The sequence below is a fragment of the Diuraphis noxia genome, unplaced genomic scaffold (assembly GCF_037042655.1).
Source record: "Diuraphis noxia isolate RWA-SAM2 unplaced genomic scaffold, SU_Dnox_SAM2 contig0002, whole genome shotgun sequence".
Taxonomy (NCBI): Eukaryota; Metazoa; Arthropoda; class Insecta; order Hemiptera; family Aphididae; genus Diuraphis; species Diuraphis noxia.
This window is the reverse complement of record NW_028301712.1, coordinates 22962684-22989360: the sequence shown is the minus strand read 5'-3', so window position 1 is coordinate 22989360 and position 26677 is coordinate 22962684. Positions and strand designations below refer to the sequence as shown.

At 26.4% G+C, this 26677-nt stretch overlaps 4 protein-coding genes across 12 annotated transcripts; 1 reads left to right on the top strand and 3 right to left on the bottom strand.

The window, feature by feature from the left end:
- Positions 1-147: 147 nt before the first annotated feature.
- Positions 148-6907, bottom strand: Cdc42 (Cell division cycle 42). The gene is made up of 6 exons (XM_015512381.2): positions 6465-6907; positions 6136-6272; positions 4972-5044; positions 4778-4887; positions 4520-4717; positions 148-1306 (listed from the first exon to the last, which is right to left on the bottom strand). Exons 2-6 carry the CDS (start codon positions 6238-6240, stop codon positions 1217-1219), a joined length of 576 nt encoding a protein of 191 aa, XP_015367867.2. The 5' UTR covers positions 6241-6272; positions 6465-6907; the 3' UTR covers positions 148-1216.
- Positions 6908-8474: 1567 nt separating this feature from the next.
- Positions 8475-11135, bottom strand: LOC107164307 (JNK1/MAPK8-associated membrane protein). Of its 4 annotated transcripts, none has more exons than XM_015512075.2 (7): positions 10811-11135; positions 10056-10130; positions 9689-9960; positions 9375-9602; positions 9046-9221; positions 8900-8976; positions 8475-8841 (listed from the first exon to the last, which is right to left on the bottom strand). In XM_015512075.2, exons 2-7 carry the CDS (start codon positions 10083-10085, stop codon positions 8626-8628), a joined length of 999 nt encoding a protein of 332 aa, XP_015367561.1. In that variant the 5' UTR covers positions 10086-10130; positions 10811-11135; the 3' UTR covers positions 8475-8625. The 4 variants fall into 4 exon arrangements, with proteins under 4 accessions (XP_015367561.1, XP_015367568.1, XP_015367577.1 ...); XM_015512082.2 differs by having other exon boundaries at positions 10865-11135; XM_015512091.2 differs by having other exon boundaries at positions 10869-11135.
- A 385-nt stretch (positions 11136-11520) lies between these two features.
- Positions 11521-21246, top strand: LOC107164220 (small ribosomal subunit protein mS39). Of its 2 annotated transcripts, XM_089221001.1 has the most exons (14): positions 11521-12010; positions 12114-12252; positions 12809-13006; positions 13433-13562; positions 13644-13785; positions 13893-13989; positions 14242-14376; positions 16076-16277; positions 16343-16562; positions 17248-17356; positions 17931-18169; positions 19317-19503; positions 20188-20346; positions 21001-21246. In XM_089221001.1, the coding sequence occupies exons 1-14, from the start codon at positions 11994-11996 to the stop codon at positions 21016-21018; spliced, it is 1992 nt and encodes a 663-aa protein (XP_089077127.1). In that variant the 5' UTR covers positions 11521-11993; the 3' UTR covers positions 21019-21246. The 2 variants fall into 2 exon arrangements, with proteins under 2 accessions (XP_089077127.1, XP_015367445.2); XM_015511959.2 differs by lacking the exon at positions 21001-21246 and having other exon boundaries at positions 11524-12010; positions 20188-20408.
- Positions 21247-21314: 68 nt separating this feature from the next.
- Positions 21315-26569, bottom strand: LOC107164226 (transmembrane protein 179). 5 transcript variants are annotated; one of them, XM_089221007.1, is made up of 6 exons: positions 26431-26569; positions 24007-24160; positions 23775-23951; positions 23259-23387; positions 22410-22494; positions 21315-22163 (listed from the first exon to the last, which is right to left on the bottom strand). In XM_089221007.1, the coding sequence occupies exons 2-6, from the start codon at positions 24114-24116 to the stop codon at positions 21906-21908; spliced, it is 759 nt and encodes a 252-aa protein (XP_089077133.1). In that variant the 5' UTR covers positions 24117-24160; positions 26431-26569; the 3' UTR covers positions 21315-21905. The 5 variants fall into 5 exon arrangements, with proteins under 5 accessions (XP_089077133.1, XP_089077132.1, XP_089077130.1 ...); XM_089221006.1 differs by lacking the exon at positions 26431-26569 and adding an exon at positions 24416-24619; XM_089221004.1 differs by lacking the exon at positions 26431-26569 and adding an exon at positions 24238-24618.
- Between the last annotated feature and the right edge of the window lie 108 nt (positions 26570-26677).

Here is a 26677-nt window from a genome sequence, read left to right as displayed (position 1 = left end):
ATTGTCATAATGCTATTTGAATAAATTTACAAAATCATTGATAATACATTAAATGATTCTCATTATATAGTAATCACTTATCTATAAGCAAGAAAAACAGTTCATCAATTTGGATTATGAGGTACAAACAATAAACTAAAAAGACAGTTAAAAATAAATATTTTATTTAACCAATGTGACATCAAGATGATCCATTACATCTAGAACATTATTATATAAAGTATTTCTAGACTCGTCTATTTTATTAAGTTAATTGAACAACCATTTAAAACTTTAAACATTGCACCTGCAGTTTACAACAATTATTTAAGAGGTTGACAATAAATATATAATATATGTATAAGTCTTTGTATCTAAACATATTATTTTGATTGTATTAATAATTATCATTGTTTGCATGTAATATTAACCTTCATCATTTCAAAGCAGAGTTCAACATCCATAAGCAATTGAAAGTACAATTTTGACTATACAATATTATTTTGTACTTTTGAAAGTCAAAGACAAAAAAAGGTCTTGAGGCATTTGAGTTGTTGTTCACTTAACATTGTATTAAAATTAATTGGTCTACAAATCAGTAATTATAAAAAAATAGAAATACAATTAAGCATAAAAAAGTTAGTTTAAAAAAATATCTGTTAGGTCTACTTTTAAAATTATTTTTGGCAGATAACAATTCAGCTATTACCGTAAATGGATACAATTTTTAATTTTTGGTTTATTAGCCTACCTACACATAATGTTGTAAGATATTATTTTCATATTATGGCTGGATTTAGTTTAAACATTAATAATAATTAATATGTATCTTAATAATATTATTAATTAAAAAATAAGTAACTGGTGTTACAAGTGAATATTACTTTCAAGAAAAATTATATATTAATCAACATAAAATGATACATATTAAGAGGATTGACAAAAGAATAAAAATAAAAATAAATTGGGTCGTTATTATGATAAACAAAAACAACCACAATTTATTATGGCGTATAAAAACCCTATTTATTTATTATTCAATGAATGCACATAATTTCTTGTAAAATATAAAATAAATTATTTATATATATATATATATATATATATATATTTATAGATTAGTAAAAACAAAATAATAATTATTTCATTATTGTATCCATGCTAAATCATGATTTAAATTGTTTTATCTTAAATATTTTATGACAAAATTGTTGCACCTGTTTATTTATCCACAGCCTTACAATATAACACACTTCCTCTTCTTAACTGGTTCAGGAGGCTCTAAAGCTGCAAGAATAGCTTCATCAAATACATTTTTTAGTCCTTTCTGTAAACAATAGAAGATAAGTATTAAAGCTATTAAAATAATTGCTATTAGGTACCTCGGATAGGTATATCATATACAACAATAAATTTTAAAAATGCATCAGACATTGCATATGTACAATTTTTTTTTTTAAATTTTAAAACAACTTAAGTTGTATTTTGAAAGAAATGAGATTTCTGACTTGATTTTGTATCATTAATGATTGATTCCCACAACTGTGTTCTGGATCTAATCTAATCAAACATTTTCTGAGGAATGTAAAAAAAAATTGTTGTTGATTAAGTTCCCTATGACTTACCAGATTCTGAGGAATATTTTAAGTAAACTTCATTAGCATAATAGCATTCCATCATTAGCCATATTGTGTTAGTTGTAAATTATTATTAGATAAAGTTAATGAGTTTAATAAGTTTATAATAGGAAACTATTTGATGAACTTATATGCACACATCAAAAATCTATTCTTTTATTTCTTTCTGTTTTATTTTTCAATTCAAATATCTTACTATCTGATATTATTAAAATTATCTACATAATAATGCTTACTCTGATTTTTATTCTAATTCTTCATACAATGCAAAATAGGGGTTTTTTTGTCGTTTTTTGAGTTTTATCAAATAAATATTGCACTTTTCGATAAAATTTATAGAACTTAATTAATAGATATTTATATTTTTAATAATAATCATATTTATACAATTTCTTATGAATTTATTATTTTCCAAGAAAAATTAGAAAATACAAAATTTTTAATTTATTTAAAAAATTTATTTTTTTAAGGTTATTTACACATTTTATTAGAATAACGGTTGGTGATGTCTATGATTATTTAATAGTTCTTGGATAAAGTGATTTTTTTACAATCTGGAAATTGCTGACGATACTTGCTGACTACTTGCAGTAAATATTGCTTCTGATCTTTGTTTTTGGTTAATAGCTTGTTATAATCTTCAATCAACTTAACTCCTCTCTCCGCAATATCATTTACGACATTTATATTATTTACCAATTCTTTACTTCTTTTGTACTGGTCATTTTCATTCTACAATTTGGGATCTAAATCTAAAAAGTCTATCGGTATACCAAATCTATTAAAAAAATTACTAGATTGGATAGATATGAAATCATTGATATCTTTATTAGCATAATCGTATATTTCATTTGGTTTCAAAATTATTCATTTGTTGGCTTCTGATTCGATATCACGAGACTGCATTGCTTTAACCATTTTATTTTGGTTTGTGATGATACTTTGTCATCAAAAAATACTAATGAAGTCGCTTCTGGTGTTAAGTACCATAAATGACCACACATTTTTTTTAACGCTGACTTAGAAATTTGTTCATCAATTACCTCATACAATATAATATCTTTAATAAATTGCAAGCCCATGTTTGGAGCTATAAAAATACATAAGTCACGTAAAGCATTATTTTCTTTTAAAAGTTTATTTTAAATTCTTTACGAAATAAAAATATTTCAACAAGTGATATTCTTTTCTAACTGGAATACGTGCTTTTTCCAAAAATATAATGACTTCGCGGATCACTAATTTAGCACTGTCGCGTAAATTTAAATTTACTTTACGTATGTTAAAAAAGAGAACACTTAACACCTGTTTTAATGAAGGTAACTTACTACCTATAATTTGATTCGAAATATGTCCAACTAAAAATACCTTATTGGAATCACGAAGATTTATTTTTGATGACGACGCCATAATAATAAATTTAAAAAATAAGTATGTATCTAAACGAATGGTATTTGTAAACTTTGAGTAATAATTTCTTATACAAAAAATTTAAATTGTGTTTAATACATAGGTATGTAGACAAATAATGTCAATGGTTTGTGACAAACTGCCAAATACATGAATGCCTTGCCTCTACTGTCACAATATCATTATCGATAAAATTATCTAATCTTAAATGTAAAATATCTGCAATTTTCCGATTCCAATATAATACTCTAACGTTTCGTTTGCCGATTACCTATACTTAAATAACAATTAGATATAAAGTCGATTGGGTATAAATTAATAATATTATCTACATTTTACTTGTACGCATTGTATTATTCTCTTAAAAACGTGATTATAAATAAAACTATTGTGATTTCATAATTATAGATAGGATAGATCAATTGTATATACTTTTATTTTTTTTTTATTTTAACTTAACTATGACAATAAAACATTAACTCCAATACAATTTACACTTTTTAACTTATTTTAGGAGATAAAATTTCTGATAATTTTTATACAGGATATTTTGTTTTATCACCAACCGTTATTCGAATAAATGTAAATAACCTAATAAAAATAAATTTTTTAAATAAATTAAAAATTTTGTATTTTATCATTTTTCTTGGAAAATAATAAATTTATAAGAAATTGTATAAATATGTTTATTATTAAAAATATAAATATCTATAATTTAAGTTATATAAATTTTATCGAAAAGTGCAATATTTATTTGATTAAACTCAAAAAACGACAAAAAACCCCTATTTTGCATTTTTTAGGCCTTTTGGGGCACGCGAAGGGGGTGAACAATCATGATCAAATTCAACAAAAATTAGTTTTTTATAGTAATGAACAAAATGAGGGGGTGAGAAATTAAAAATTTGCGAGTTCAAAAATAAGGGCCACCCTATTGGTAGGTAGTGAACTTTGAACCCTTCTATAGTACAGGCATCAAATCATAAACAGTCAGGAGTTGTATCTAATTTGAGTTTATCATCTAATTAGAAGGTACCTAGATTGAGTTAGGTTAATATTTCGTATTTTTGAAACAGTAATACAGCATGTGCTGTAGGGTTAAGAGGATTTTTGTTGTTATTTTAGAATAATTGTTCAAATTATTTAGAATGATTTTAAATAAGCAATGTAGTTTATTATTTGTATTGTATTGATACAATATGGACATTGTACACACACCACTATTAAATAAATTTTAATAAGTAATATATTATGTTTGATATTACCTATCACAATTAATAAAAATTAACTTCTAAAAAAAACAGTTAACTACATAATTATTATAAGCATAATCTTAATCCCAATTCTTAATTGAACCCCTTCAGAATATTTGACACAATTTTGAGTGACAGAAAGTGTTCACTATTTAGAGATACAAATTGTCCTTTTACTATCAACTAACATATATTATAGTTAATCTTTTCAAATCAATTTCAAAAATTCAATGTACTAACTTGTGTAAGTGCTGAGCATTCAACATATTTCACAGCTTTAAGCTCTTTAGCTAGCTTCTCTCCTTGTTCAAATGATATTGATTTTTGTTTATTTTTGGCTAGTTTTTCCACTGTTGTGGCATCTTCTCTGAGGTCTATTTGTGTACCAACCAACAGGAATGGTGTTTTTTGACAATGATGCGTTATCTCTGGGACCCACTAGAAAATTCATATTAATTGTTATCAATTGGCAACTTAATTACATTAAGATATTTTTACCTTTTCTTTAACGTTTTCAAATGAAGATGGTGAAACCACGGAGAAACAAACAAGAAACACATCAGTTTGTGGATAACTCAAAGGTCTGAGGCGATCATAATCTTCCTGACCTAATGTTTTATAAATAAGCATAACAATTATTAAGAGACATTAGATTGAAAAATTACCATTTTAATGTTGAGTAATTATTTTACCTGCTGTATCAAATAAACCTAATGTGTATGGCTCTCCACCAATCATAACTGTCACTGCATAATTGTCAAAAACCTTTAACAAAAATATACTTGTTAAAAATTTAAAAATAACATATTTTATGATAAATACATTTATGGTATCATAATTATCTGTATCAGAGATTTAATTTGTCATTTTTTGGTGATATGTCCAAAGTATATAGAATAAAATAGATAAATATTAGTTGGGAAACACTTTTCTATAGTGAATACCTGTATTTTATTATTGTACCAGTTTTAAAAAATATTCTGTTGTATTTGAAATATAATCGACAAATTATTGTTTAGACATCTATTTAAAGTACAGTGTTACCTTAACATAACATATTCAAAAACACAAAATTTAATAAAAAAATGTTTTAATCAAAGAGACTAATGTATGAATATATAATATCAAATCAAACATTAAATATTATGATAAAAAGTTTAAAGGTTATATTATTATTGTAGTTAACTAGATACCTACTTAGTGTATAAATATTATGTATGCAACAACATACACGTTACACGCCTACTAATAAATAGGCACTTGGTACTACTTCCTTTTCTTTTAAATGTTTGCTCATCAAATAATAACTTTTAACTTATGTTTAGTTTCATTTATACAAATGGGAAGTAAGAGTTACCTGAATCAAAATATGAACAATTTGTAATGTAGGTACCTACCTAATACATTTATAGGTATACCTATAAACTAGCTGTTGTTTGTTTTCATATTGTATGTGCATAGGATATAATTAATGTATACCTAACATAATTTAATATATGATTGTCAAAATATCAAAATTATTAGGTATTATCAAAAAAATAATGATGGGTAAATAAAATAAAATATTTTGTTTACAACTATTTATTACTAGGTTTTTGTTGTTGCCTGAAAAAACACAAATAAGTAGATTCATCTACTTATAGGAGTGAATTTGTGTTATAAAATAGAAATCTGAAATTTGTAATTTGTAAACCTCATGAACACAAATAAAATACAGTATAGGCAGAGAAATTATAAAAATAGCAGTATAATAATATAATATTGGTATTTAAATTCTCTACTATTACTACTTCTTACTATTCTCTACCCAAACATGAATAATATTGTAAATTGATAGTAAATTAATGAGTACTTACAGTTGGAACATATTCTGAAGGAAACTTGTTTGTCGTGTACGATATGAGCAGACAAGTCTTACCAACAGCTCCATCACCAACAACAACACACTTGATGGTCTGCATGCTGCCCCTATAGAAACACTCTTATGTATACACTGAAAAAAAATAAATATAGTTACAACAAGCCATTGAAACAGGAAGACGGACACAAAGTCAATGTACATACTGCAATCACACAGACACAACACACATAAATGTAAGCACATTTCGACGAGACGATTACATAGAACGCAACTTAAGTATCATAATTAATATAATTTGTAATTTCTCCGAGTAGTATCGGTTACCTGGTGAGTAAGCAGCAAAGAGTACTCGGAAAGTTGTCACAGCACTCGAATGCTGCCCAGCAGCGGACTTCAACCCGTGTATGGAGTGTAACCTGCGAACCAACACACACGGACCAACGTCGATAAAAAGAAATGGCAGAAGGCGATCGCGAACAAAAAACCGAACAGAAAATAAAAATCAAAAACAAAATCTACGACAAAAACCGTCTACGAGACGCACGGGTACTACGCTACATGTAATTCGGCTCGACCGGCGCGTGGTGTGGGTGAGGAGGGGATGCAATTTTAAAAAAACACTGCGCACGTACAGGAAGACCACTAAAAAGACGGAAACAAATTTCGCGTACACCTAGAAGCCAGACGATCTTTTATGCAGCACTTAATATACCGTTGTAGTGTCAAATATGTTAGAATAACAAAAATTTCGGGCGTCAACAACGATACACACACACTGACAGTCTGACAATGACACACGCACGCACGTCGCACACTCGCACACAATCCGCGACGGATGGAATTCTCGTGCCACGTTGCCGCACTGTGCGCCGTGCGATGTGAATTGTCCGCCGCCAGCGGCCCTGACTGGCGACTGCACGCCGGGAAGGAACGAAGTACGAGCAACCGAGTCCCCCGAGTTCCGGAATACCATGTTGTTCACGCAGCGGCGGTTGACGAAGATGATAAATGATAACGACCGACGTCAGATAAGCAAATTTCAAAAAATATAAATTTAAACAATATGTAATAAAATAACTAATAGATAGTAACTAGTAGGAAATAGGCATCAATGCATGAATGCAATATGCATCATGATTAATGACAAAATAAATTTATTTTGTCATGGTACTAGGTACTATACCACTAAGTACTTATGTTTTGACACTTAATTAGTAGTTGTGCATTTGTGAAACGCTGCAGCCTACTTAATTCAGGGATGCATTATTGCATAAAGGACAATACAACATAGACATTCGACATGAATTACAATATATTACCTATATGGCTATATATGAATTATTAGTACATTATAATTAATAATTTATGACATTCTATAATTCATAACTCATAAGATATAATACAGAACAGATAAAATAATAGATTTTATCTATTCTGTGCTTATAATATGTGTAAAAAACTATTATGTATTAGCGTTATATAAGCATTCGATCTCAATGAGTCACAGAATCAACACTGAACAATATAGTATATTCCTTCTATGCAATGAATTAATTGTCCCTAAAAAAAGCCGTGGACCTTCAAGTTTTATAGATTAAAGTCTATAAACAGTGGTAGACCTTACCAGAATAGAACTTTTACTCATATTTTACAATCAAAGTAATAAGATTACATGAACTGATGTAAAAACTTCTCTTACTAACAGAAAAAATCAATATTTAAAAATTAATACATTTGTATTTTAAATATTTTTATAAACCTTTATTTAAAATAAAATACAATTTATATGGTAAATTATATTGATACTAATTCTATATCTTATTGGGAATGTTTTTTCTATATAGAATCGCTTAAAACATATTTATGTTTAAATGTAAATAAAGCTACTAGAAAATGTCATTGTTTTATATAGATGATAGGTAGCTTGTATTTTATATTGTTAAGTCATAACAAAATAAATTAATCATAAACTTATGAGTTATGACATAACTTAAGCACATATTTATCCATTTATATATGTATATATAATATACTAAAGAAGTTAATTGAATTCAAAATAATATACCTATTAAATAAGAAAAAAATTATTTGTTGTTAAAAACAAATAATTTGAAAAAGTACTTAAAATACTTAACCAAGTACATTATTAATTTTGTGTTGACATTGAATTCAAATACCTGTCAATTAGTTTCTAGCACATCTAGCATGTTATCATTTTCTCCTTTAATCAAAAATTTAGTAACCATATATAACAACCTAATCGCCTTTCTTCCAAATACTAGTTATGCAATAAATTATATGTATTATAAATAATGTAGTATTAATGCTAATAAATAATTAAATATTACAATTTATTGGATTATTGATAACAAATAAAAAAAAAATTAATTTCATTAATAACAATATAATATATACAGTATACAAATATAGTAAATAATTGTACATTTGTTCAATTTTTTTTTCATTTGAAACAATTAAGTCACCATTACAATACAAGAATTTTTGATGGTTCACTTATGCGAGTAGTTGCTATATAGAAAAGAGTTGGTAAAGGAATGAGTAACAATAAAGCATAGTCAACTGGTGGATTTTCCAACTGAGTTATGGCAACAATACCAAATCCATGGCTGACCCAATGAACAGCTACAATCAGTATGTTTCTTGGCACACATACAGTGTTCACAATCAAATATTTTGCAGACTATTGAATTGAAAATAGTATTATTTATAACATTAATGAAACAATTAAAATTGAATACCTGATTTATTTCTGTAGCAAAATGAATCGCACTTGATATTACAGAAACAACAATTACAATATAAGGAAATGTGACATCTACGAAAAGAATTAAAAATTAATTTAAATACTACATATTTAAAATAAAATGTTTTTAACAATACTTACAAACAATACCTCCTAGGAACGCATGAATTAAAGCTGCTATAGGGAAAAAATATAATCCAGCATATATAGTTTTCAAATAGGCCCCACTGTTAAGACTAAAATAAGCAGACAGCAATGGACGTATAGTGAGTAAAACAATAATACAAGCCAAATAAAAAATAAAAATCATGGAATACCTGAAAATTGTTTACCAAAAATAAAAACATGTTCTAAAGTAACATTGAAATACATATAATGAATACTATGTTATTGAATTTAGGTAACATCATAAATAAACAGGTACAATCATTAACTTATTATCAATGACATAAAATATAAATAAAACTTACAATGGATAGACAGCTTCTTGAGTACATCGTAAGGATTCACGGTAATCTGGTGTTGGATTATACAAAACCGTATACCAATCAGATAGCCATTGCGTACGGCACGATCGAATCCATAGTTTCCCAATAGGATCAACAACTAGGACTGCTAAAACCGCAGCAATTAATATTTCTAATATTGCTGATATATTTAGGACAATTTTTGTTTTTGTTTTTTTCTGAGAATGTCCACTGCAAAAAAATGTAATTAATTTAGCAATCAAAAATATTAAAATTAAAACCATCTTTAAAAAACAAATTCAAAAATGAATAAGTACCTTTTTCCTTTGAATGCCCATAATATTGATGACAAAGAAAGATCTATATACACGGCATGGAATAATAAAGGCACTGTCGCCATGAATAGGAGGTACATGAAATCATATGACGATGGAGAATCTGTACATGGTTGACAAATATGTAATGAGTTCACTTTTGTACCAGACGGACATGAACCACAATCACTTGTACGTCCATTACCTAAATCTCTTCGACCACAATAGTACCCAGGACATCTCGGTTCTAGTATATGTTCCATACCGTTATGATTCTTAAATTAAAAAAACAATAACCATAAATTATTAATGCATATTTTATGAAAAATCTTAAATTATATTATATTACATAATTATAAATTTAACTCACATTAATAAAATGCTGGTAATAATCTCCCATTATAATAGGATTAAAAGAGTACAGATTTCATATGATCATGTCATGCTTAACAACAGAAACGTTAATAATATCATTAAAATTTGTATGTATAATAAATATTATAAACAATATAGTGTGACTACAAGTATTTAACAGAAAAAAATACAAAGTGTTATTTTTATATAGAATATTATTTAAAAATGGCATCTATTATGGAATAAGTATTTCCTTGAACTGGTATTTACTATTTACTGATTCAGGAGAATATAAAACAGTAAAATCATGTTTGGATCAGTATTTATTAAAATATTATTACTTAAATCACTAAAAAGAGGACTGCATTAAATAAAAATATATGTTTCAGGACTGATAATAAATAGGAATCATACTTTTCAAAAAATACTGATCCTCCCTGTAATTATTTTCCTGGTTTATAGGTAGTCTAACTGGATGACAGTCTTAGCATTTGTATATGCCATACAAACAACAAAAGTAAGCAGAATGATTTCACAGCAGGGTAGAAGATAAGTAAATGTATATCATAAATAGTAATACCATAAGTCCGTAAGTGTAAGTAATATGTTATAGTATTTAGTAGCACTATTGTTTTTGTTGAAATAAACGATGGCAACTTATCATTATGTAAAAATGATTAATGGTTGTCGCTGGTCAATAATAATAAGTGTATTTTCAGTAAAAAATAATAAGGCGAAATCGAAATATTAAATAAACAAGTAATGTATTACTTGTATCAGTCTTTCTGTGTGTCAACAAAAACCATCATTCATTCTAAAGCTTACCTACCAGTCGTTGTAGTGTAAACTATGACAAATCAATAACTTAGTTTAAAAGTAAGAAAACTCTTTAGTGATGTCTGTGAAGAATTTAGATAGGTAGATCCCGTACATTTACCACCAAATACCACACCGAGGACTTAGATCATTTGCAAATTCAATGGATCATAAATCATAATAGTATACAATAAAAATGTTGAAATAAAAATATACATAATACAAATCACAAATAAAATTTAGATCATATTTATTGTTGAGTTATATTAGTATTTACTATTTGTTATCTACTATCTAGTCATTAGTGTTCTGTTCCGTGATAATAATATAATATTATCTAAATATTCATGTTAACCACACGGCCAACAAATTAAGTCCCTCACGTGTTGTGTTTTAATGTTGGTGCACCTGCTTTTGAGTTCGGCCCCGATTTATTCGTTTATTCCATGAAAATTATTCTGCCTGTTATCTCGGGGCCGAACTGTACTAGCCCCGAGCACCTAATGTTTTCAGCGCTACTGGTGATTTTATTTAGCGTCACATTTAGCATCCATGCCCCATGGCTATATCGTCTATATCCAAATACTAAATTACTAACTATATCGCAGGATAGATTAATATGTAATAGGTATTAGCATTGAGTATATATAGTATATATATATCTATAATCAATGGTATTAGGTATTAGTCAGACTATATTTTATACAGACTGAGTTGTTGTGTAGTAAACTCTAGGTGCCCATGGGGGCATGGGCCATGATTGCTAGCGCCCGACGCCCGCACTCTTATCCTGTATACGGTCCCGTCGACTTATATAGATAGAAGCAATAGAAGGTACCTGACCTAACCTAACCTAACCTAACCGTGATTCAAAACATCTTCGGAACAAGAGACCATTGGAACAAACGTCTTGTGGAACTATAGATATTGTCCCATTCTTTATCACCCATTCACCATGCTTCTGGACTCGGGAGGCCAGATTTATATTGCTATACTTTTTTAATTTTTCCAATAAATTAATCAATTATAAAAAAATATAAACTATTATAATTTATTTATTACCTAATTATTTTATTTCCAAAATTATCATTTAGTGGCAGTATATGTATATATAGTTTTGAAAATATAGTCCTTTAAAATGTTAACTAACTACAGGTATGTTGCATTATTTCTTATAAGTTATAATATTTGTTCTATCAATGTTAATTAGTTAAGAATAATATTTATAATATTTTATGGTCTTTATTTTATATACTAGAACTGCATTTTTAAGAAAATCTAATAAAACTATTCAATTATGTCAATTATCAACTCATTCATTGGAAAAATCTTCAAGCAATGAAATTAAGATTGACATACCCAAATATAAAAATCGAAGTTCAACTGACATACTGAAAGTAAATATTATTCAAATTTGGCTTAGGTATTTCATGTACCATAGTAGGTACTCAATACCTAAGCACTTAAGAGGTCGTGATACCCGCATGTGTTGTCTCCGTCTTACAAATGCGTAACATGGTACATTTTTCGCTCAGCAGAACACATGTAGCTCTGTTTGCTTAAAAATTAGAGTGAATTTACCTCCTATAAAATTTAAAGGTAAAATTATTATCTAGACAACCTCATATGCTCTTTATTTTATATCAAATTTAAAGCGAGTTATGAGTATTTTAAAATTGTACATTTTTTGTGTATCTTAAAATACTCATAACTTCCTTTAAAATTTAAATATAATAAAAAGCATATGAGGTTGACTAGATAACAATCATACCTTTAAATTTTATGAGCGGTCAATTCACTCTAATTTTTAAGCAAACGGAGCTACATGTGTTCTGCTGAACGTAAAATTTACTATATAATGCACTTCTAAGACAGAGACAACACATGCGGGTATCACATCCTCTTAATGAAAAATACAAAATAAACAAAAATTAAAAATTGGTAATTAATTAGGCCATCTCAAGTACTATTCAACGAGATCCAACTGCTGCTCACTTTAAATACCATGATGACCCATATCTAATACCAGTTTCAAATTTTCAAAAAAGAGCTTATGCCTTAAGTCAGGAATCTGGTAGAAAAGCAGCACATTGGATTCTCAATCAACATCCTGAATTGTTTAATCATAAAGTGGCATTTCCACCTATTGAGGTACAATTAATAATTAATAATTAATATTTACATTTTTTTAATATGAATCAGCAGATTTATGTAAATTTAGGATTTTATGTCATTTAAGAATCATTTAAGTTTTATATTGATTCAACTTAAAAATGTTCTATGTTCATCATATTAGAATTTTTAGAATTTTATAAAAGAAATTATTTCATATTTTAAAAATATGTTTTTTTATTCAACACTGAATATAGCAGTTATTTATTAATACTTATATCAAAGAATAAAAAGTAAACAATTTAAAAAAGGTTTTATTATGTACAAATACTTAAATTATTATTCTAATATTTTGTAACAAAAAAAAGAACCAAAATTAAATTTACTTACATAGGTACTTCATAGGTAATCACTGATTCAAATTAAAAAATAACTATAATTCAGAAGATTTTTTTTTTACTTTAGAAATTTTGCCCTAAAGTTGTGTACGATGAAAGTTGTGAGTTAGATGAGAATGAATTAAAAATAATTATTGAAAAAGCTACTGTGTCAGATGCTATAACTGTTTATAACCTGTTAAAAAAAAAAGACATAGGTAATTTTTTAAATATTATTCTCATAATATACCTTTATTTTTATAGTAAAATATTTCGATTTTAATTTCATTGATTATTAGAAATAAGTTCAGATACACAACAATCACTTTTAGAGTTAGTATGTTTTTACAATAATCAAGATGATCTAGAAGAAGACTGGATTGAAGAACGTTGGTATACACAAGCTAATAAAAACCGAGAAGAATATAGAAATACTTGGAAGTATGTATTTACAATTAACATAATAATATATACTGACATACAGAACATTATTCTAGAATGTTATGTATATTTTAGCAATCATATTTTATTTAAAACAATAATTTTAGATCCAATGGATTTGCAATGACTCTTTTTTCAACTATTAAATCTCCTAATTCTCATCATTATTCAATTATCATACAAGGAATGGCAAAATATAATCAGGTTAAATAAAAAAAAATTCCTACTATTTTATAGTTTTAAAACAAGGGTTGGCAAGTAAATTCTATTGTACTTTGAAAGATAAAAATAATAAATAAATAAGATCAAAAAAAAATTTTAAAAATCCCGTTTTAGATTTTCTATGATCTGATGGCTGCCTTCCGTTGTTTTAGAATTTTTGTAGTAACTTGATAATTATTTATAATATTTATAATTTAAAGCATTTTAATTATTGTGTGTATTACTAATATTTAGTTTGAAGAAGCATACAAATTATACAAAGAAGCTAATGAAAAAGGATTTATTTTATCTACCAATGCATATAATTCAGCAATAAAAACTGCTATTTACGTCAAAGAAGGAACAGACCAAAAGTGGCTACATATACAAGTAGATAAATACTATTTTTCTTACACTTTTTATTTAATTAGACTGCCATAAAGGGATTCAGTATGCAGATCAATTGCATAGACTTAAATTTGGTTAAAAATCAGGGGGTCAATAATTATTAATTAATATGTAATAACATCAGGATCAATTATTAAGAATCATGCTTTAGTTAAAATTTAAATAAACGGTCATAGATTATAAAATTTTTGAAATACAAATTTAGTTTCGAATTGATTTTTAATCATAGAATAATTCTTTACTATCATAAACTAGTAGTTATTATTAATTGAGAATACTTGTCATTGATCGCATAGGTACTTACTAACTTTTTTCTTCATTTTTAAGATCTTTATATACCAGACATATAGTAGAATATTTCAATGTTTTCAGTAGGATTTTTTTTTCTTACTTTTATATTCAAATATTAGTATTGCAAGCATGTAGCGATGAGCTCATTGGATGTGATTTTTTCTGAATGTTGAACATTTAAGTTGTTAAAAACAAAATAAGATGTTTTCATAGTACTTTCATTATAAAATGGTATCAATCATCAGGGATGGCGCGAGGGGGAGGGCGCAATCAAGGCACTTGCCCTGGGTCCCGCAATTTTAAAATTATAATTGAGGACCCGCAGTTCTTAAATGATATTTTATACTGTTCAGAGATTAGTTAGTTTGGATAATATGTAATGTGACTGTTATTTATTTTGCCTGGGCTCCCGAAAATACTAGGGCCATTCCTGTCAAAGATATATCAATACGTTTAATTTTTCAGTCATATTATGTCATGCTCAATTCATAACTTCTATTGGATATTAATTTTCACATCTAAAAGACACTAATTCTGGAGGTAAGGGTCATGGATGCTCAAGCAACCCCCTGTTATCTAAGTCCCCAATAAAATAAATTTGTATTTTAAATTATGTCATCTAAAAAAGAAAATTATAAGTAATTTTTTATTTATAATACCCCCTATTAACAATTTTTGTATTCATGCCTGAGTCATCTAGGTATTTAAGACTTCTTAATCAAGTTAATAATAGTTAAATATCCAAAATATTGCAGTATATACAAAACTTATCACATTGGTTTAATTTTAATATCTTAAATATCATCAGAATTTTTTTTTTGTATTAAGTTTTGTAAATATAATCATAGTTATAGATTTGTGATACATCTACAATTCTAAATAAAATAAATTATTTTATTTTTAAAATTTAAATTGTGGTATAATGATGGAAAAGACAGCTTAATGTTCGCTAACAAGACTCACAAAATTACTTTTTGTCGCTAAGAGAATTAAATTGATCGGAAGTTATATTGTATTTATTTTATTATCTTTTTATAAAATTCATTTTTTAAATGTATTATTAAAATTTGATTTATTATATTTTATACTTTTTGTAATTTTTTTCAAAATAAATTTTGTTTTGGTTATTAGAATTAAGGTCCACGTATTTATTTTCCATGGGCATTGTAAATTCTAGTTACCGACATCATTATTATATAAATATTGACTATTTAATGAAAAAAGTTAAGTTTTATGTATTTGCTATTTTAATGACACCTATTGGCTATTATTATCACATTTGTATGTTTTTTGAAATTTTAATTTGCAGTTTTATTGTTATAATAATTAAGATAGGTAACCATTCAAGTATATATTTATACTTTAATGTAATTTAATTAAATTTTTTCAGGAAATATTGACTCAAATGTGTAATTCAGGTGTACCTATGAATTTATCAACTTTAAATTCAATTCTTAATGTTTTAACTACTATGGTGATAAATTCTGAATCAAAAAAATATGCATTAAAAACAATTGCTGAAGCCAAACAATTTAATATTGAACCATGTTTAGCATCATACTATTATTTACTACAAATATTTTGCGCAGACCGTATGTTAAAATCGTTAAATATTATTGTAATAAGATGTTATTAATATGTAAATAATTTTTTCTAGGAAAAAACAAGAGCACTATTCTTGTTGATATTTTAAATGTTATTGAAGAAAAATCGTTAATTATTAAAGACTTGGCAGACACTAATTTTTTTACAGCTGCTATGGAAAATAGTCGGTATCATTTACAAAATGTTGATGTTGCACTTAGAATTCACTCCATTTTACTGAAAGGAAAAAATTATAATTTAATTGGAGATTCTTATAAAGAATCAATTTATTAGTAAATATATACTTTTTTTAGAAAATGTCATAACTGTTTCATAAATAATTAGTAGGGTTTGGATTAAAGTTTGGTAAACTAAGGCCTTAATAAAATGTATAGAATTGTAATGTATTTTATTGCCTTTTTGAATTTTTCTAATTTTCTAATTTATCTAATTTTTCTGTTAAATTATCAAATTATCTCAATAATTATATTATATACGTATTTGTGTTAAGAACAGTAATAGTTTGCAATAAAAATATGTTATCAGTGATGTGTTAAATATAATATTTTCGAAAAATCCACAATCACATGTGTCATAACTTGATTGATTGTTGATTGGTCATTATGCTTTATGAAGAGTTAAAATATATTTCTGTACTTTTTTTTTTATTATTACTATTATCTTAAAAATTTTCAACACACATGGTGTGCTATTACAAGTAATAATTTTTTAATTATGGATTAAAATTATACTAGATAAATGAATGAGTTTTTAACATTTATATAGTTATAGTTATATAATAGTATGAGTATAAGTGTATTTTTCTATGGGTCTTCTGAACTCTTTTTTTAGCTACTCAATAATTAATGAGTGAAAACATATTTTTTTATTTATATTGCCTATAATTCGAACCCTAATAATTAGTTTAATATTAGATGTCTGATCATAACTTACTTATCTATTTATATATATTTTTAGTCGGCATTTTTTTGCAATATTATGTCAAAACGAATCTGTTGAATTTTTAATGAAATATTACTATGATTTGGTCCCACACATATATATACCTGAACCGTCAATCACTGAGGTAATACTTTAATTTAAGCATTATAAATTGTATTATACCTCCATTATTTTCAACTCAAAATTAAATTTTTGGAACAAAATTATAGAATTATATTACAATTATTTTTTAAACTATTTATCACATTATATTATGTTTTATATAAGAGGAATCTTGGACATCAAAAAGTTTTTGTCCAGTTTAATCAGACCACACCCCTCAATAAATCAATTTCTATCATCAGCTTTTATTTTAAGTTATTGGCTATGACACTAAATTTCTTTACTATATTATTCTTAGTAAGATTCAAGCTATACGCTGTTCAAGTAAAGAAACATAGTCACATGTACACAGTAGAGTGACAGGTCTACAAATAGTTGACACGGTTGAAATGCCCAACTGTTGATTGAAAAAACTGATCACCACTGATTATGTTTCTTAACTTGAACAAATTATAATTATTTGTTGGAATAATAAAATTACATATACTATTCATTCATTAGCTTCATATAGCTGTCACCCAAAATAATTCTTATATAAGACAAAGTATAGAATGATACATTTTTAAGCTTTTAAAATATTATATTTTTTGTTGCAGTTGATTGTGAAAACTTTAAATGTTGCTGCTGCAGTTGAATTATATCCAAAAATTTGGTCAGACATTTTAATGTTTGATCAAGCAGATAGAGAACCAATTATAACAGAATTGATCAATGGTATGGCTCAAAATTTGTTCCCGAGTTTTGAACAGTCTATTAGAGAAAAATTAAGTGTATTATCTGGTACAATTTATGATGCTATTGAAGAACGAAAAGAAACTGGTAAAATAAAAATGTCGTAAGTATAACAGACCAACCGAAATTTGCGGTGTAACTATGGGTACTAGTACAACTGAACATTTTGAAGTTATTAATTGCATTTTTAACTAATTTTTAAAAATTATTATTAATACATTTAGAGTAATATTAAAGAGCTAATGGTTTTTTAAACTATATTATAATTCAAATATTTAAAAATAAATGATTGTCAGTTCTTTCTTTGTATTCTATAGAATACAAAACTACTAATCTGTTTTCAATAAAAGTTATATCAATAGATTCCTAGAGATTTGGAAAATGTCTATACCTTATTTTTCTACCCGTGTATTTTGCTATACGGTGGCTTACATAAAAATTTAATTTTACCTAACAAAACATTCAAAGAAATTAGTGTGAATAGTTTTACTCATCTGCAGTACCATTTATAATTGTAATTATGAATTAATAATATTATGCTTTCATATAGTTTAATCGCATAAATGTTGAATTAATTTTAGAAAAATAAAAAATATAATTTTTGTTGTATTTTTACAAGCTTAAAAATACCCGAAGTCTTAGGCTATATATATTATTTAAATATATTTGATAAATTTATTTAATTTGTATTCAGACATTATGTTTATGTTTTACTATAAATTAATAATATTATCAACAGAAATATTTTTCTGATTTATATCTAGTCAAAGTGTTTCGGTTTTATTCATTTCAAGTGATTGTACATATTTTGTGATTTTCAGGGCATAAATAAATGCATATTTGATAGTTATAAAGGGCATGAAGTTTCTAGTTCTAGTTATTACTATCAACTGCATGTGGATTGCCTATTTCGGTTAAATTTATCTCTGAGAATTCAGCCAGTTTTTATATATAATATATATATATTTAAAAATAAATAAATAAATACTTCTTTATATTTTTATAATAAGTATTTCTTTGAGTGGTTACTTAGAGTTATTTAATGGTTTAAAATTTTGATCAAATGCAAAAAAAAAAATAGATAAAACAAAAAATTGTGCATCAATCAAGCAACTTGTATTTTATTATTCTAAGCAAAAATTTAATAATTTAAATTACTATATTTAATTTTATGTATAATAACCTTTTTAGTTATTCTAAAAAATACAATTACATATATTTTTAAATAAAATATACCTTATTTATTTCAGATGGACGGGTACTATGTTGGGAAATTTAATAAAAGTCTGCTTGTTTGGAGATAATATTAATAAGGCTACAGAAATGATTGTGAAACTGCATAAAAATCAAAATGAAATCATTGGAATTCCAGATAGTGATTCAATCGCTACATTTTTAGACTATTGCATTGAAAATAACTATTTTAATGAATTATTAGTGAGTGAAATTTAAAAAAATATTAGTTAAGTGTTAGTTCAGTTGTTCATATATAGTTTGAATATTAATAGAGTTGTAAAAGGTAGGAATTTTAATCAGTTACCTATGGAGATAAATTAAAACAATCAATATTCTGATCTTGAATCTGATTATTTAACCAATTTTGATTTCATATCAAAATATTATTGCTGTTATCTATCATAATAAACTATTCTATGACGCCTCATAATTTTATTCATTACTTTAAATATTAGCTCAATGTATTATTATTTCAATATCATCAAATAACAAGGTTTTTGAAAAAGAGCCATGTAGTTCCTTTAAAAATATTGTTCTTTTCCACTTTAATAAGTGTTTCTTTTCTTAAATTCATTTAGTATGATTAACATTGAATATAATTTATTTGTATTCATATTTTGAATTGGCAATCTACTTGGATCCAATGTTTTTTTTTAAATTTTAAATGTAATAATTTTAATAACTATTTTTAAAACCAATATTTAATTACTAAATTTTAAGTGATACAATAGTTAAAACTTATTTTTTTAACTAAAAGTGATTGGAAATTTATAATCAAAACTGAAAAAAAATTAATTGTTTTAGTTTTGATTTATTAAATTCATTGGAGTGATTAATAACTTATTACTTACAATATTTTTAATTATTATTTTGTATTTATTTTAGAAATGCATTGAATATTCTTTAGAAGTCAACTATCTTGAACTAGATGATTTTATTTCAAAAATTTTGACAAAAATGACTTTATCACCAATGCAGCGTGCACATTTGTCAAAATTGGTCGGAACTGAACATTATGTTGAAATCGAAAACAAAATTGAATTTGTTAGTTAGATTTTTTTTTTAAGATTAAACTTTAGTAATATATTACACACTATGATTCTTTACTTCTATATTATTTGATTTCTGTTGAATATACTGTGTACTAACATTTAGTACCATAATATTATGTTCAGTGCCGCAATAACAGGGTGTGTTGGGTGTGTCAAACACACGGGCCCAGGGCCCCAACCTATAATGGGGGCCCAATGATAAAAATTAAAAAATATATAGAAAGAAATAAAATAAAACTATTTTGTTATAATAATTATTATTAATACAGATTGAGCAATAGATCGGTTTTGTTTTGTACAAAACATTATCGTACATTAACATTTCTTATGCAGCCTGAAAACCGGAATTAAAAATAGTTTGGTAGTTTGGTTGCAATTGATTAAAGCGCGTCATGCGAAGGAGTATTGAGTATTGAGTAATAACTCAAAATTCCAAAGTATGTTTTCAAATTTGGAAAAATTAATTTTATAATAGTCAATAGGTTAATTTTTCAATTTTCAAGAGGGGTGACCATTTATTTATTTACACACAGGCCCAAAATGGTGTAGTTGCGGCGCTGATTATGTTAGATATTTTACTTTAACAATAATTATTAAGCATGTAAAATACATATAAACATACATTTTTCCATGACAAAATACATAGGTATCACAAAAAAAATAACAGTTTTTGTCTGGTTGGCCCATTCCACTATTCTTCACACAAACCCATTGCACATAGTTCTCCATATTTCATTGGTCGGCAATACTAATAGAAGCAGAGAACTACGTGATGGACAAGACAGTGATGGTATGTGTACCTATTATAAAGTTTTGATTATACACATTTATTCAGTCATGCATTTACCAAGGTTGTTTATAACAATAAAAAGTAATTCCTTTTTAGTTTTTACATGTATTCATTTTAATATTTATGTAAATAAGCAGATAAAAATCTGCCTACTAAAAACTTAATAGGTATATCAATAAAGTATTTATTATAAATATCATACATATACATACACATACACATAAATTTGTAAGATATGTTTTCTACAATAAAATATATAAATAATTAATGTATAATACAAAATATAATTTTAAATAATTACTAAAGCGGCCCATACACGATACAATTAATCGCACGACAGATTGTACAACTTTGTTTGGTACGATTTCACAAACGATTATCGTAACGTGTATGGTATTGTTGTACAACGTGTAGTACGACGAGATGAAGTTTGAACTTGCATAAAATCTATCGTACGACAAGTCATACAACTGTTGTACAATCTGTCGTGCGATTAATTGTATCGTGTATGGGCCGCTTAACACTAATAAATATTCATGAATATTTATACTTAATTTGAATTTTAAAAATACAAAATTATACTTCCAAGTATAATTAATAAAAAAAATATATATATTCAATAATAATAATAATATTAATCTCAATAAAAGTTGATTCAAAATAAAAAAAAATAAAACAAACAAAACCTTCAATATATTTTGTAATAATTTTAATTTAATGAAATAAAAAATAAATTACACTTATAATTTTAATATAATGAACTATTTAATATTTTTGTCATTAATAGATTTTGATGGTTGTGATTCAATTTTAGAATTATTACTTTCATCTGAAGTACTATCTGTTTGAGTAGTATATGGAGTCACTCGGGTGGGTGCAGCCATACCTTCATCAATAAGCTTCTGTCTTTCTCGTAACATTGAAGCTTTCATATTACTCATTTGATGATAATAACAAAGTTTACACATAGTGCAAACTGTCAAACCAACCCAGCAAGACCATGAAGCCCATATACCAAACTATAAAAATGTAATTATGAAGGTATTAAAAATATAGGTATCAAGTACACTATTCATTATTTTTAGCTTAGTCAATACAATATGTTAGACATATATTTTTAGACTAACATACCTAATTCAGAATTACACATTATAACAAAAGTTAACCATAAGTATATTATAGGTCTGTAGTTAATTTATCATTTAATTGTTTTTAACTTAATAACTAAGTAGACTCATTAAAAATTTCAACAAATTTTATAATACCTGAGCTACTCCAAGTTGAAAGTAAAAACCAGATGTATCGATTCCATCTTGAATATCAATAGGATTTCCAGCAGCCATTTCACACCTTAAATATATTAGTACAATTTTTATTAATATAATATGTATAATACACAATGTATTAGGTATAAAAATACTAAATTGAAATTAATAGCATATTGCCATCAAACTGAAAATTAATTAGTTAAATAAACAACCAAAGAAAATTTTCTTTCCATTTTTTTTTTTATACTTTTAAACAAACCAAAATATAGGGTACTGGCGAAAAAAACATGTTTAATAATTTTCCCAGAAAAATGAATCCTCCGGCTACAAATATTTTATTAATTTCATACATGTAATAATTTATTTTATTGAACCATGAGTAGTATAAATCCCAAGTTCACAATCCGATCAAAACACTATACTATCAGTTCCAATTTGCAAATATATTCCGGTTCTGCACTCATTCTATTGAATAACATTACATTGCATTTGTGAATAACTAAATCACGGCTGTCTACAATACATCAAAGTAGATATGAATTAATTTGGTATTAAAAATTGTTAAACTTAAACTCTTTGTATGCCAATCACCATAGACTTGTTTATTTTATTTTTTACCAAGGCTTGTTTATTTAGATTAAAAAAAAATTTGGTAGCGTGGTTACTTCAATCAGTCACACAATGTGATTAAGAGTATGCAACACCCGCTACTAATTTAAAGATAGGTGGTCACCCATCAGGGTTCTAAATGACAAACCATGCCACATATATACATGTTTACAACTTACTGTATCAACCTAACTAACCCCCACAATAGTTAATTGCCAGAATATAAAAATTACTTACGATGGAAATCTTTCAATCATGTCATTACACCAAGTCATAAATCCAAATGTTATCATCAGAGCAGCATTGATTGTAAATATACACATAAGTACACATGTAATGGCATCAATAAATGTCAATAAAAAAGAACTGAAAAGTACATATTAATTATTAAACAAGTAATTTTTTGGTACATTATTAAATTATTGATTATAATTTATAACGTATAGATGTTCCTCATAAACAATTATTTTATATGTATATTTTTTTTTTTTTTGATAAATGACTATGTTTAAGTTGAAAAAGCAAAAATAACCAGTTAAATTGTATTTCACAATTGTTTTCAAAAACCCTAGTGGTGAAGGATTTGTTGTAGTTAAATATAGAAACATTAATATAAAAAATAATACTCAACTAACTTTATATTAATAAACTATTGGTACCTAACTTGAATTTTAAATTATATAAACTGCTGTATTTAAAATATAATAACAAACAAACAATATCTAGAAAAATGTAAATGTATAGATTACAAACCTGTCAGTTCCTTTATAAGCAAAAATTGACATCCTATAGGTCTGTATTGATGATATAACTAACAGCAGGACTCCAACAAAAATTGAATAGTTACAATAAGCTTGAGATGCCCAATTCACTAAAAATTGACCATTCTTCTCGAGCCATTGGCCAGAAGAGAACAAAAGACAGTGTCCTCTGTAATGTTAATGAATTAATTAACCAGTACCAACATAGGCTTTGAATTTATTACTTAAATTCATCTTGATGAAGACTCATTGGTATGATGATGCATAATGAAAGAATTGCTGCAATGGTATAACCAGCTACTTGACTCAATAATAATTTATTTGTGAGTGCCATTGGTCTTCAATTTAAGTAATCCAAACCAAATCCAACATTAGTACCTACATATAATTGAGTAATGAGAAGGTTAAAAATATAGTATATTATGACAGTGATATTATAATTATATTGAAATTACATTTATGTACTTTTAAAAGCTGACACTTATAAATTAATAATATTTAAGACATTCAATACTTAGTTAAATTAAAAATGATTTATTTACAGTAGGTATTTACTATTTACCATTCAATAATACTACATTATTATCTTATTCTTCAATTATTATTGTTAAATGCTAATATCTGTTTCTTAACTCTTATCTGTTTTGAATGCTATTATCCACGGACTAGATAGGTATACAGCTGGACTAGTGACGACGAGGTTGGAGCACAGATTATATAAAATATAATACAATTTTATAATTTTATATAATCTGTGGTTGGAGGGTATTGGGGAATGGGGGTTGACTACGAAAGTACGAAATGTAGTACAGACAGTAATTAGTACAGTACAACAGATGGTGTTCGGAGGGATATTTTCCTTTTAGCATTACTACCTATATTGTTCTATGCTAGCGCCGACTTAGTGGATACTTTTGGAACTAGTTATTAATAAATTTGTAATAATGTGATCTAGTTCAATAAGTATCCACTAAGACGGCGCTAGTAATGCAAAAAGGAAAATATCCCCCCCGAACTCCGCCTGTTGAAATACATTTCGTAAAATCGTAACCACAATATTCTTCTCGACAGTTCTCGTGTCCAGTCTTGACGTCTTGTATATATCCGTGCTATTAACTATTTGTTAATTATCAATTTTCAATAAGTCAGCTACATAGGTCTTATACAGTTTTACCATTGTCCATTGAGTTTAAAGTTTAAATTTTTTACTCAATGGTTTTACATACAGAATAAGTGAAATTTTTTTATAGTAAACTAATGATCATGACAAAATATTTACTTTGTCATGCTAGTAATGACATTTAAAAATTTTTCCGGTTCATATAAAAAATTGCCTATACAAGTCCCTTTACTATAATTATTTTCATTATAAATATCTCAAAAATTAAACTGTATATAGATAACACTTACATTAACATTTGGTGAAAATTTCAAGTATTTACAGTGATTAGTTTTTGAATTACAACCATATAAAAAAATCGACTTGGTCGAAAACTGATTTTGCATAAAAATTCCCGTTTTTCTGTCATTTTTTTTTTTTTGTTTTTCTCGATTTTTTTTAAAACTGTTGGAAAATTTTTACTTTTTACCTCTATAATGCACCAAGGATCTTCAATTTTACATCAAAAACCACCCCCCAAAGTTTTAAATCGAAGCATTATTTCGACTAGTTATGCTGTACACAGACACAAAAAAAATCAATACAGTCATCACTTCGTTCAGAATCTAAAATGGTTTAGAAATATTTAATACGAAATTTGAATTTCTTTATATTTATTATAGGTATACTAATATCGTTGATTATAAATACTAGGATTTATAATCAATACTTATACGTAGGTCGTAAATATATATTTTCCTCGTGTTTTTCAAAGTTAAAATAATGAAAATATTAATAATTTATATAAATAATAATGTTTAGATAACGAGCGGAGCGATGAATGTTATGAATAATGATTTTAGAATAATGTGTGTGTGTTTTTGTATATACCAATATACCTGTATGTTAAAATAAAATTTAAATGTTGACAAAATTTGTCAAAATCTCGAAAATTTGGAAATTAATTTCTATCAATTATTAATTGACGTTATTATAACTATACAATATATTTTTGAATAAAATATTAAATTGACAAACACTAATTATTAAAAAATAATTATTTTAATTAATACCAACTGTCTATACCTAATGAGTTTATACAGATATTTGGCTACTGGTTCTAACTTTTCCACTCTACACTTTGAATTTTTAATTGGAATATCCACAATATTAATTATTGTACGTGAAACTTGTGAGGTTATATGGAACATATTACAGCCAATCGAAATGTCATCAGAACCAACTACTGATGATTGGTTAGACATAGCAGCTGAATATTTTGAGAAAGCCCAATTTCCAAATTGCGTTGGCGCCATAGACGGCAAACATATACGTTTAGAATGTCCTAAAAACACTGGAACATTCTATTATAATTATAAACAATATTTTTCACTCATCCTGATGGCGATTTGTGATTCTAATTACTGTTTTATAATTATAGATGTGGGTTCTTATGGTAAAGAAAGTGACTGTAATGTCTTTAAACAATCAGTGTTTGGTAAAAAATTATACGATTATAGTTTAAATTTGCCACCTAAATTTTGTTTACCTGGTGATGATAACGGCGTTCCTCTTCCATATGTTTTCGTCGCCGATGAAGCTTTCGCGTTACATCCAAATTTGTTACGACCTTTTCCGGGCAGGTCATTAAACGACGACAGGAGGATTTTTAATTATAGGTTATCAAGAGCTCGACAACACATAGAATGTTCTTTCGGAATAATGACAAAAAAATTGAGAGTTTTTCAAACAAGTATACTGGTTGAACCCAATTTCGCTGTCACTGTGACAAATGC